The following is a 14104-nucleotide window of genomic DNA, read 5'->3' on the forward strand; positions in this document are numbered from 1 at the left end:
TAAAAAGAAAAATGTGACAGATTTGATACAGTACCAAAACATTTTGATGTTGGTTCATGTTTGTCTTGTTTACTATGTAAACAAGAATGGTATCATTCTAGGTATTCAGCAGAAACAGTCATTCATAAACTCATTTATCTTGAGAACATATTTTTTAGAGATGGCTTATACTTATTTGTCTGGGACAAATTATGTTCTTAACCAAAGGAGGTGACAAGACTCACCAATTAACTATATGATCTTTCAAAATCTAAATTTTTTTAAACTTATACAAGAAAGATTGAAATATAAGCCAATCTCCAACAGATATTACACTCAAGAGCAAACACACACACACACACACACACACACACACACATATATATGTTCAGGCAAACTACTTTCTCTGAAACAAAAGCATGAATCAATTTAAAACTGAGATACAATTTTTAAAATCTTATGTGGATGTGAAGTAAACAAAAAGCAAAAAAGGCTCATCAATAGAAACTGGTCACTGTAAATGGCAACCTGGAGACTGGAAATGTCAATTTCACACTGCACTAAGCATATCCTACCAAAGATGACCAAACTGCTGTTTGGAAAAATATCAACACCTGCTACTACATTCCCTGAAGTAATAGGTCAGTCGTATTAGACATCAGGTAAAAAACAGCATCCACTTGGATCTATCCCCAGTAATCATTTTCCATCTGTTTCAGCACTTATTTAAAAATCAGATGTGTTAATTGACCCAGAACAAGCAGCTAACTCTAAATAGAGTATAGTTTTGGCTTGGTATTAGTAAATGCTAAGAATATCCTAAAAAAAGCAATAGGGAAAACTTAAGGAAATTAGAACATATTCATCTAGGACTTCAGGCTGACTGCCAAAATACATAATCTATTGCTACGATCTGCCACTCAAATGCCCCGTTCAGTCAAGTGCCTCCCATAGTGCTGACAGACCCAATCATAATCATTTATTAGGTGATAAAAATTATGCAGGGGAGGACTGTTTTCCATATGAGTAGTTCCTTCGGGAAACCACTCAAAATCTGGCTTCAGGGACTGAAGACACAGACACTTCCAATCTGACAACAAAGCAAAAAGTGTGTTGCCGTCTTACTCAGAACCTCTAGGGAATTTTCTCCCTCTGGGAGAGCAGGTGGGGTAATCTACTACTACTACCCAGTCCCTTTCTGACATGTGCAAATGAGGGCTATCAGTTTTGTGCAGGTAAAGAGCAGCTCCAGAAATAGAATTTTCAAATTTAAGATTTAACTTAGGGTGACAAAGCACACACACACGGAATGGTGACGTAGATTTAGGGCACAGAAAAAAAGGCTAATACACCCTTGACACAAGTAACAGGTGGAATTCTCTCCATGTGCTTTTGGTTAAGTTTCTTTCCACAGTATATCCCTGCATTGCTACACTCCAGAACAAATGGCAAAAAAAAAAAAAAAAAAAAAGTCAGCAATCTCTTACACTGAAATGCCAGGTTTTCATTATACCAAAACTAAATGGTGGTTGTGTTAGTTAGATTCAGTTGTCAACTTGGTCAGGTGAGCATACCTAGTCTTGTTGCTGAGGACATAAGCCAATGGTGCGTGAACCTCATCTGTTGCCAATTATATCTGCAGTCAGCTAGGAGGTGTGTCTGCTGCAATGAGTGACGTCTGACTTAATTGACTGGTGCTTAAATGGGAGATTGCAACATAGCACTGCTAGCAGCTTGGCATTCCTCATCTCAGCACTTGCAGCTCAGCCCAGGCCTTTGGAGATGCAGAAAGAAGTCACCCCGGGGAAAGTTGCTGGAACCCAGGGGCCTGGAGAGAAGACCAGCAGAGACCATCCTGTGCCTTCCATGTAAGAAAGAACCTCAGTGGAAAGTTAGCTGCCTTTCCTCTGAAGAACCAACAAAATAAATCCCCTTTTATTAAAAGCCAATCCGTCTCTGGTGTGTTGCATTCCGGCAGCTAGCAAACCAGAACAGAGTTGGTACCGGAGAGTGGGGTGCTGCTGCGGTTTGCAAATGCCAGATCTGTTGGGACTGTGTTTGGGATGGCTAAGGGGAAGACTCTGGAGGAACTGTGAAGAGATTGATGGAGAAGTCCTGGAGGGCTTGAAGAGACTGTTGATGTAAATGGAACCACTGCCAATCTTGGCAAAGGAGGACACAAAAGGGAGAAATTGGAGTTTGCAGAGTAAGAACCATGGAAGCTCAGGTCTGAAGCCAAGAAACCTGGGCCAGGAGAGTGGACCCACCCATATACATGGAGAGGGTGAGTTTAACCTGAAGGGCGAGGATGAGTCTCCCCTCTCATTGCAGTGGAAGAGTTGTGCAGCCTCGGGCCTTGGAAAAGGCATAGCACGCTCCTTGGGGGACTGGGAGAGCCTGGCTGCCACCATGTGGAGGGGTAGAGTGTGTGCCCCAGAAATGGCAGAGAGCCCAGGGGTGGCCCTGATGCCTGGAGAGAATGGAGCCCAGAGGTGGTCTCCTCGATGTTCCCCGAGGTTGATTTGGAAAGAGGCCGGCCACTGCATAGGCCCTTGGAAGGGGTGGGACTGACACTTCCTATAGCCCAAGGATGAATGACTTTCGGACTTTGAAATCCCATGGTGCTTGCCCTGCAGGTTTTACATCTGTGTTTCTTCCAATTTCTTCCTATGGAAATGAAAATCTGTATCCTGTGAATATCCTCCTTTGCTTTTGGCACCGGACTTGTTTTGAGATTCACAGGTCCACAGCAAGAGAATTTTTTACATCTGTTTAAGGTGATGCTTGAAGTTGCCAAGTTGACAAGGGGTGGACATGTGTTAGTTAGATTCAGTTGTCAACTTGGTCAGGTGAGCATACCTAGTCTTGTTGCTGAGGACATAAGCCAATGGTGCGTGAACCTCATCTGTTGCCAATTATATCTGCAGTCAGCTAGGAGGTGTGTCTGCTGCAATGAGTGATGTCTGACTTAATTGACTGGTGCTTAAATGGGAGATTGCAACATAGCACTGCTAGCAGCTTGGCATTCCTCATCTCAGCACTTGCAGCTCAGCCCAGGCCTTTGGAGATGCAGAAAGAAGTTACCCCGGGGAAAGTTGCTGGAACCCAGGGGCCTGGAGAGAAGACCAGCAGAGACCATCCTGTGCCTTCCACGTAAGAAAGAACCTCAGTGGAAAGTTAGCTGCCTTTCCTCTGAAGAACCAACAAAATAAATCCCCTTTTATTAAAAGCCAATCCGTCTCTGGTGTGTTGCATTCCGGCAGCTAGCAAACTAGAACAGTGGTCAAGTAGAAAACAACATAAAATGTTGTAGCTCTTTGGTAAACGACAACAGGCAGAGTCATATACAGGTTTGAAGAATCAAGAAGTCAGAAAAACATAACTTTATGTTTATGTTCAATAAATATATTAATACGAGGAAAATGAGTCAAATCTTGTCTAATGGAATAATGGTCTATTTTACTACTTTAATAGATTAGTCACTGACCTTTGAATGTCACAAAGACTCTTTAGAATGTCATTTACTAATATCCATAGGTCATAAAATTAATAGATTATATCAGTATAGATGCCTCCATTCTCTTCAGAAAGTTCATTTTTGGAAATAATATGTGAATGTATAAAGGGACATATAAAATCGTGAGTTGTTTTCTGTCCTTTCAAGGAGTTCTAAAAGCATGGAACATTGTTTTGAAATGAAAAGAAGACTGCACTATTGTGAACATAATCAACAGCACTGAATTATATATTTGAAAGTGATTAAAAAGAAATTTTAGGGCTGAGCCCCCAGTCTTGGGGTTTGTTCACATGAAACTTAACCCCACAAAGGATAGGTCAAGCCTACTTAAAATTAGGCCTAAGAATAACCCCCAAGAGAACCTCTTTTGTTGCTCAGATGTGGTCTCTCTCTCCAGCCAACACAACAAGCAAACTCACCACCCTCCTCTTGTCTACGTGGGACATGATTCCTAGGGGTGTGGACCTTCCTGGCAATGTGGGACAGAAATCCTAGAATGAACTGGAACTCAGCATCAAGGGATTGAGAAAAACCTTAGAATGAGCTGAGACCCAGCATCAAGGGATTGAGAAAACCCTCTGGACCAAAAGGTGGAAGAGTGAAATGAGACAAAGTGTCAATGGCTGAGAGATTCCAAACAGAGTGGAGAGGTTATCCTGGAGGTTATTCTTATGCGTTAAGTAGATATCACCTTGTTATCCAAGAGGAAATGGAGAGGCTAGAGGGAAGTGCCTGAAAATGTAGAGCTGTGTTCCAGTAGCCATGTTTCTTGATGATGATTGAACAATGATATAGCTTTCACAATGTGACTGTGTGATTGTGAAAACCTTGTGTCTGATGCTCCTTTTATCTACCTTGTAACAGATGAGTAGAACATACAGGAATAAAAATAAATAATAGGGGGAACAAATGTTAAAATAAAATTAGTTTGAAATGCTAGTGATCAATGAAAGGGAGGGGTAAGGGGTATGGTATGTAGAATTTTTTCCTCTGTTTTCATTTTATTTTTCTGTTGTCTTTTTATTTCTTTTACTGAATTGATGCAAATGTTCTAAGAAATGATCATGATGATGAATATGCAGCTATGTGATGATATTGTGAATTACTGATTATATATGTAGAATGGAATGATCACATATTAAGAATGTTTGTGTTTCTTTCCTGTAATTTTTTTCAATTAATAAAAAAAATTAAAAAAAAAGAAATTTTAGGTTGTATTATGTTATCAAGAAAAATAAATTTTAAACCATAGATCTGTACAACAAAAACAATGAATCCTAAGGAAAACTATGGACTATAGTTAATAGTACATTAATAATAATATTGTTTCATGAATTGTAACAAAAGTACCACATGAATGCAAAGAGTTAATAATAGTGAAAACTGACTTTTTGTATGATTTTTCTGTAAACGTACAGCTAAGGGAAACAGTAGTCCCCTCCCTCCAAACACACACACACACACACAAATTTAAAAACTGGGCTTTGTGATGAAAAAAAAGAGCAAAGATTATGATATTAAAGGCCTTAAATGAGCTGGTTCTATATTACCAATCCATTCTTAATTACTATTACTTCATAAAATTTCTGATATTCACTTAAAATTCCCTTCTACATACTCATTCTCTCTTGTCTACCTTTGTTAACACTGTTTCTTGTTATTACTGTGCATTCTCCTTTCTATTAATGTGAAGTTGATTTTTTTAAGGCCAAATTCAAGACCTGCCTGACCTGCTTGAAACATTTTCTAACAAAGGCATCAATCTCCCTCCTTCCTGGTGTTCATAACACCTACTGCTACAGTCTTTCCACTTCAGTGAACCCTAAACAACCACAGAAATTCTGTTTCTAAAATGCAATGTAGTTGACAAAATCTAACTGGTAATATAAAAGTCTTATAGAAAATAGGGGATTAAGAAAAAAATAATGCTTTTAAATGTTTTTCTTAAAAGGGAAAGTTCTAGAAGGGATATATTCCAAAATAATATAGATTTATTGGAATCATCCAGCTCCCACAGACTTCCCAGTAGGAAACCCTGCTGCTGAAGCAGATTCTCCCACAAGTTCAGTATTAGGTGGCTATTTCTCTTATCCTTGAGGCAGGCCTTACTGACAGAATTTTCTGTATCTTATACCTGAATTCTCTCTTGACTCTTTTTACCCCCCAAATCCTAGTGAAATGCATGTGCCACCAACTGGCCAAATTACTGGGTTGCATAGGGCACACATTTCTAAGCTGATCACATACCATGAAGGAAGAGAATACATAAGTTTTTCGCTTCAGCAGTGCTTCACAGGCCCAATGAAATGGGCCAGCCAAGTAATGTGGTAAAAATAATCACACTTCTCCTTGTTTGGGGATACAATTATAATCTGAATCTCAAAACTTTGGTTTTGAGGAAGTGTGCTGGTTTGAAAGGAAGCATGCCCCCTAAGAAAAGCCATGTTTTAATATAAATCCCAGTTCATAAAGGTAGAATAATCTCTATTCAATACTGTATGTTTGAAACTGTAATGAGATCATCTCCCTGGTTGATGTGATTTAGTTAAGAATGGTTGTTAAACTGGATTAGGGGATGACATGTCTCCACCCATTTGAGTGGGTCTTGATTAGTTTCTGAAGTCCTATAAAAGAGGAAACATTTTGGAGAATGAGAGATCAGAGAGAGCAGAGAATGCTGCAGCACCACAAAGCAGAGAGTCCACCAGCCAGTGACCTTTGGAGATGAAGAAGGAAAACGCCTCCCAGCGAGCTTCATGAAACAGGAAACCAGGAGAGAAACCTAGCAGATGACACCGTATTCACCATGTGCCCTTCCAGCTGAGAGAGAAGCCTTGACTGTGTTTGCCATGTGCCGTCTCACTTGAGAGAGAGACCCTGAACTTCATCGGCCTTCTTGAACCAACGTATCTTTCCCTGGATGCCTTTGATTGGACATTTCTATAGACTTGTTTTAATTGGGACATTTTCTTGGCCTTAGAACTGTAAACTAGCAACTCATTAAATTCCCCTTTTTAAAAGCCATTCCGTTTCTGGTATATTGCATTACAGCAGCTAGCAAACTAGAACAGGAAGTAATGTATTGTATTTCACTGAAGATTTTCTTAAAAGAACATGAGTCCTATTCTAATAATGAAAAAGGTCTATTTTTGTCCTTAGTTCGTATAGATGCTCCCAGGTATTATTTATTATCATTTTCAGCAAATTTTTAGTGATAGAAATGATTGAATAAAGTTCTTGGCAGTAAAATTTATTCAATGGCTTAAAATACAGCCCAAATTAATCATCACTAGTTGAAAATGTTATTACCATGAGGCAAAAATTCACTGTGATGGATACTATCTTCAGTTTGAGTTCCACAATCATTTTTTTGTTTGTTTGTTTGTATCCTGAATTTTCTGGTAGGCCATCAGAAGAGTCTCATATTTCTGCAATTTCATAAGGATATGCATGTATGTATGCAACCAGGCTCAGGCACACACACATACACTCACACCCAATCAACAAATTACAAGAACACCCTAGGTTAGGAGGCTTCCCTAGAGCTAGTAAAGTGCTAAGAGCTAGTGTACTAGGTACTTGGGGGTTCGTTCTATTCATTATATTTACATTTGCATGTCTCAAATTGTCCATAAGAAATTAAGAATTAATTCTAGAACTTTAAGCACAGTACTGCTAAACAGTGAGAGAGAAAATGTCTTCTAAACATTTAACAAAACCAGAAAGTACACTTTTCAGAGAGAAATGATAAAGGGTTTAATGCTTATTCCAGTCTTTCCATTTTCTAGCTGTTTGACCTTGTGCAAATTGCTGAACTTCTCTAATCCTTGGTTTGAGAAAGTAAAACCTTTAATGTTTGAGGATTAAATGAGTTAATATTTGCAAATTGCTTAGAAGAGTCCCAACACATAATAAGCCCCATGCAAATGTTTAGTAAATAAATGAGAAATCCTTCATACTCATTTGCCCAACAACTTACAGGCTACCTGATTTGGAAACTAAGCTTTAAAAAAGGTGGTGTCACTGCATTAGGATGTTTTTAAAAAGGATAGTACAAAAAGACTTTAGAATGCTTCAAAAAATGTTCTAGAGGATATTAACAAAAATATATGACTTTCTATAAAAATAAAATAATAAATGCATTACAAGCTTTTCTTATGATATTTTAATCGAGTCGAGAGGCTACTCAGGAGGTTGCTCCTACGCAAGCTCCAGGTAGACCTTGCTACCTACCATAACTGGCCAACCCCCAATCAGGACCATTCCAGCCAATACTAAAGAGCACCTAGGGCAGTATATAAGATTCCACAGGGTTCCATGCACTAGAGCAACTTTCCAGAAACCTACAACCTCCAGATGGGTCCCTGGTCCTAATAAGTCCGGAAATCTAGCCCAGCCTCTCCAGATCAGCCTCTCCAGAACAACAGATAGTTCCATCTCCCTACCCCATATTAGTGACAGACCCTTCTAATAAGAAAAATTTATAATTGCCATAGCCTAAACAATCTTGAAGAGAGGGATGGAAATATCAAAGGTGATGGTGGAGTTATATAGATAAGATAGGATTTAACAAATGAATATGAATGCTGAATCATTAAACTGTTATCTCTTTTAGACTCCAGTATTTTAGAGCAGATAGAAGTAAAAGCCTAAAATTGTGGAATTATATCCGATGACAAACTCTGAAATATGTTCTACAACTAATTGTGGTGCTGTGCTTTGAAATTTATTGCTTTTTTATATATATGTTATTTTTCACAAAAAAAAGAAAGAAAAGAAGTTGATTGTGATGACAAAAAAATATTTAAGCCCTCTAGCCTCCTATATTCTGGTGCAGTTAGAGGGAAAATATGAGAGGATCATACGGTAGCCCATGATAAACTCTGGGATCTGTCTGTAACTACTTGTTGAAGAGTGATTTGAAAACTATTGCTTTTTTATTTCTTTGCTTTGTATATATATCATACTATACAATAAAAAAAAAGTTAAAAAAAGAAGACGGTCTTGACTTCTAGGAAAATGGCTGAATAGGATAAGCTGATTTCATCCCTACACCATGGAACAATGAGAGAAAGTATGGAAAAACAACTGGGACAGTGGTGCTAGGGTATGAGTGACCAGAGAGGGACTACTACACAATATAGGGAGGAACTGGATGGAAAAGCAGAGAAACTATGATTGAGAGGATGGGGTGAATTGACTTAGTCCAGCTGGGGCAGCCTGTGATGTACAGGCCAGAGAAGGTGCTGAAGCAGTAGCATGTTACTGTACTCCCACCTCCACAGTGAACTTGAGAGATCTTCCGTCTCAGCTCTGCAGGCAGGAGCTTCTGTGGTAATCAGTAAACTTGATTTACTTACACATACAGACCTTGTTGCCAGTGCCCAATGCCTATTGCCTCCACCCCCACCCCAAGGCAGGCTGCTGTGGACACCTGGTTTTGGTGAAGAGTGGGGGCCCTGCCCTTAGAAGGAGGGTAGCACACAGAGCAGAGTCTATCTGATGATTGGCTGGTGAAAGAGATTCTGTGTCCCACTACTGCTTTTTCTATGGGGGCTGAGAGCATTCACAATATGCACAAGGAGAGAGGCAGGGATGAGGGAGCGAGCCGCACTGTAGTGCCATGCACTCCCAGGCTGGCTATGGGCAAGGGAACTTGAAATTCTCAGACCATCAGCCCAAGACCATTCCACACAGGAGCCTGGGAACCACCAGATACATTGTGCCCACAAGCAGATTCTCTGCTGAGGTACACAGTACCCAGGCCCCACCCTTCACACCTGGAGCTAGTGGCTTTCTGTGGAGACCTGGGGAGTTGACGTATTTGCACCTGGTCTCCATCCTGCCCAGCCAGTTGACACAGTCATGGAGAGGCAAGGCTGAGGGCAAGAAGGGGCCCAAGAACACCATCTGCGGGGTAGAGAGGGAAAGTGCACTCTGGCAAACTGTCTCCTTAGCTTTTAACAGATCTTCAATTAGAGATGTACCTCCTGCATGAGGTTCTGGCTTTGGCTTGGCAGGGAATTACTGACAAGTGCAAAAGGAGGCCTCAATGCAAACCCAAGCAACTACAAAATCTTAGTTGAGCAAGGGAAATCAACTTTCAAAATAGCCTTACCAAGACAATCAAATGGTAAAAAAAAACAACAAAAACTCACTAAGCACATGAAAAATCAAGGCGATATGGCCAAGCCAAATGTCCAAGTCAAAACACAAGAGAAGAAACAGGATTTGTACAAATCTCCTAAATAACTTTAATGGGTTGGCTAAAGACATAAAGGATATCAAGAAGACACCAGAAAAGCATAAAGAAAAATTTGAAAGAATAAGCAGAAAAATAGCAGACCTTAAAGAAATGAAAGACATTGTAGATCAAATTAAAAATACATTAGAGACACACTAGAGTTGATCTGAAGAGACAAAGAAAGAATAAGTGAACTAGAGGACAGGACAACTGAATTCAAATGCACAAAAGAACAAATGGTAAAAAAGATGGAAAAATTTGAAATGGATCTCAGGAAAATGATGGACAACATAAAGTACACAAATATAAGAATCATTTGTGTCCCAGAAGGAGATGAAAAAAGGGCTAGGAAGATTATTTAAGGAGATATTTGGGCAAAACTTCTCAACCTTTATAAAAGGCATAAATATGCAAATCAAAGAAGCCCAACAAACTCCAAATAGCATAAATCCAAATAGACTACTCCAAGACACACTAATCAGACTATCAAATGCTGAAAAGAAGCAGAAAGTCTTGAAAGCAACAAGAGAAAAGCAATTCACCACATACAAGGGAAGCCACATAAGACTAAGTCTGGACTACTCAGCGGACACCATGGAGGTGAGAAGGCAGCGGTATGATATATTTAAGATTCCAAAACAGAAAAACTGCCAAGAATTCTTTCTCCAGCAATGTTGTCCTTCAAAAGTGAGGGAAAGATTAGAATTTTCACAGACAAATGCTGAGAGAATTTGCTCTGCAAAGAAATATTAAAGGGAATTCTGTTAGTTGAAAAAAAAAAAAAAGGCAGGAGAGATAAGTCTGGAGAAGGGCACAGAATTGAAAAGTATAAGTAAGGTTAACTTTAGGATTAATTATGTTTTTTTTTTTTTTTTTTTTTTAAAGGAAAGACAGAGAGAAGGAAGGAAGGATAGAAGGAAGGAAGGAAGGAAGAAAGGGAAACATCTTTAAACATTTTCTTGTTTTATTGTATTCTGTTTCTCCGTTTTTGTTACATGGGCTGGGGCCGGGAATCGAACCGAGGTCCTCCGGCATAGCAGGCAAGCACTTTGCCCGCTGAGCCACCGCGGCCCGCCCCAGGATTAATTATGTTTTAAGAAGTAGGAATGTTTTAATAGAATATTAAAATATTCTATTTTTGAGTAAAACCTTTTATGTTCTATAGGCATTCAAACCTAACAAGGGCCTCTCTCTATTAGAAAATCAAGGGAAATTATCACCTCTTAAAAATGGTTGGGTACAATGCAGGCACTTACAATTAAATATAATAATAATCACAGATGCAGCAGAAAAGCTCAGCTGACATTGATCATTTCTACTTCTTGATACAGAGAGATAAAATATATTAATAATAAACCTACATAAATACAGGTATTTTGGTTTAAGAGTTTACCCAATTTTGCTAGCAACACAGCTATATGAGAAAGGAGGAAGAGACCTGGAATGCAAGGATATCACTCATGCGGCAAAAGCACAAAATCTGCTCTTCACAAGGAAGATCTTTAATTTCAGAGTAGACACTGTGATCAAGGGTTTCCAGGATGTGAGGAGAAGTAGAAGAGATGCTCTATAATCTCCCAACCCCCTTGCTGAAGTAATACAGTGCATTCAGCAAGTGAGAAATTATTTGAAAAACCAAATGCGTTCAAAATTGTAAACCTCCTAGCAAACACTACAATACTTAGAAGGCTATTTTATCATCCTTCACCTGCAACTCTGAAGATTTAAAATAATCACATTAAAGCAATTTTCTATAACAGTTGTTGAAAGTAATTTTCAGCTAAATTATAACATGAACTGAAACAAGCTGTGAAGGAAGAACTCTTCCAAAACATTTCACCTAACACCCTCTCCCCAATATAGCAATTTTCAAATTTTATTAGTTTCTTTAACATAATAGCAATACAAACCTATGTGAGTTCACAACAAGAGACTCCATAGAGGTGTCTGCAGTTTAATTACAAAGCATGATGGATATGGAACTAGAGATCTGATCTCAGTTGATAGATGAACAGTGTGTCTTGATTGTGTATCACACAATGCATATTACTTATGCTGTCCATGAACTTATTTCCTCATTCCAGATCATCTAAAATGTCTCTCCCAGTTTTGAATTCCCATAACCTCTGTGCCAGTTCTCTTAACTTGCCCCTCCAAAAATCCGCCTGCTCTCTGCCCAGATGACCTCATATATCAACAAGTTTCCTTTCTTGAATGGGTTGGGTCAATGAGAAAATTCAGCAGGAAATCAGATGGAGAAGGTGAGGTCAGGATACTTATTCCTCTGGCTCTTAACTCTGCAGGTCACCTGGGATTGGCTCTGTGTCTTGCTTGAAACTTACTGCTCCTCTCAAGGCAGACTGTACTACATGGCTTTTTCTCCTTAGTTTTCCCCATATCCACTCAAGCATAGAGGTGGAAACAGCTACTTTGTGACTAACCCCAGATTTCTGCATTATCTTCTTAGAGCATATACAATTAATCTCTTTGAATATAAACTTCCTCAAATGATCCCAACTTGAGTGTGCCATCTTTTCATGTTGGGAATCTGACCAATACATCATTAAAAGAGTTTGTTCAAGTGCCTAAATCAGAATCCAATATATCTCATGAAGAATAGCTCTATAAACTTGGACATTGCTTAGTAATGAGAAACATATCCAAAGCACTTATTTTTTAAACAAAGAAAATTACTTAAAAAGCATTTTTTTTATTCAGATCATTGCCTGTCTAATCCAAAAATGACCCGATTTTGCAGCAGACCACTAGATTTGGTGAAAACAGATAGGCATGACTGGAAAGCAATTTTCAAAATCATTCTCATTAATATCACTTTTGTCATTGGGTTTCCCTCCTTGATTTGCTGAAAAAAAATTAAAGTGCATGTCTCCAAGGGCATGGAAGTATTTAGTCAATAAAGTTGTTTAAGCAAAAAGGAAAGAGAGAAGGTTTGACCCTATCTACCTACAAAGCACCCTATAAAGGTTTTGTGTTTGTGTGTGTGTGATTCTATAAAGCAGTGACTTTTTAATCACAGTGGAAAGATTTTGTCTGTATAAGCACTTTGAAAATTTATGTCACATACTTATTTCTTTTCGTTCTTACAGAAGTTGTAGGTTTACAGAAAAATCATGCATAAAATACAAAGTCCATATACCACTCTATTATGAACACCTTGCATTAGTATGGCACTAGTGTGGTAGTGTGGTACATGAATTTGTTATAATGCATGAAAGAACATTTTTATAACTGCAGTATTAATTATAGTCCATCATTTACAATAGCATTCACTGTGTTGTACAGTCCTTTTTTTTTAATTTTTTATTCTAGTTACATATAATCTAAATATAAAAAATTTTAATGTTGAGTTTGTTGAATATGTACACTGCCGCAAAAAAAAAATGCTTTTGTTTTCCCACTGCAATAGACAATTTTTAAGATAATGAATTGTCTTGAGAATTAAGTTTAACCAATTTTGTAAAATGTTTGCTGTGTGATCATTTTCAAACTTCTTAGGTTTGGGAAGCAAATACGTTTGCATTCATATATACAGAATATGTTTAACTTTTAAATATAATCATGGTTTCAAAATAAAAATGAATTTAATAATTTTCTACAAGCATATATAATTCATATCTAGAAACATGATGGTATTAATTTGTGACATTTAAATAATTACAGTCTTCTATTTCTGACTACATTTTTGCACTATGGTTAAGGATAATTTTTTGTTTTTTCTTCAGATGATCCAAAATTGGACAACTGTATTGTTGCAGTGCCTGTCAGCTATTGTGATTGCCCAGCTATTAGGAAAATTTCCTTGTTTCAGGTATCTCTCTAATGTGAGTTAAGTCTAATTAAGTAAAAGTAATGAATGGGTTTGAAGACTAAGAGGAGCTGGTTCAGAGCACAGAATAGAATAGTTCATTGTGTAGTTGAGCTGATTTTTAATCATAACTGTTTGAATAATGCCAATTTTAACTGAAATTAATAATACTAATTAGTTTTCCATTAGCAGAAAAATAAGGATCCAGCCCATTTGTTTTCCCTCTATCTTCTAAATGTAATTGTAAACATTTAGGATTTTTAAAAATAATTCTTCAATGTTTAACTATAGAGTTTTTAAATCTAAAAAATTACTTGCTGTGAGATAGGTTCAAAAGAATCTAGGAAGGCTTTAGATAATTTAGAAACTAAATTATATGAGGAAATACCATTTTGAAAATGTACAAAAAGGAATTAATACAAACCTAGTTTTGTACTAATTATAAATAGAAATGGTCTTTCAGGGCTTTTAGAACACTTACACATAGTTTGCAAATAACCCTGAAATGTTTGGATTACTTATTTGTCTTTGTAGAAAA

The 14104-nt window shown here is 37.9% G+C and overlaps 2 protein-coding genes across 2 annotated transcripts in view; one reads left to right on the plus strand and one right to left on the minus strand.

Moving 5' to 3' along the window:
- The window catches only part of GSTCD (glutathione S-transferase C-terminal domain containing), a 206605-nt gene that overhangs the window by 123751 nt on the left and 68750 nt on the right, over positions 1 to 14104 (minus strand). The gene's annotated exons all lie outside the window — the stretch shown is intronic.
- The window catches only part of INTS12 (integrator complex subunit 12), a 158953-nt gene that overhangs the window by 44082 nt on the left and 100767 nt on the right, over positions 1 to 14104 (plus strand). Inside the window, exon 2 of the mRNA XM_077142635.1 lies at positions 13484 to 13582. Within this exon, the coding sequence (XP_076998750.1) occupies positions 13484 to 13582 (99 nt within the window). The remainder of the gene's footprint in view (positions 1 to 13483; positions 13583 to 14104) is intronic.

This window comes from Tamandua tetradactyla, chromosome 24 (genome assembly GCF_023851605.1).
Source record: "Tamandua tetradactyla isolate mTamTet1 chromosome 24, mTamTet1.pri, whole genome shotgun sequence".
Lineage (NCBI taxonomy): Eukaryota > Metazoa > Chordata > Mammalia > Pilosa > Myrmecophagidae > Tamandua > Tamandua tetradactyla.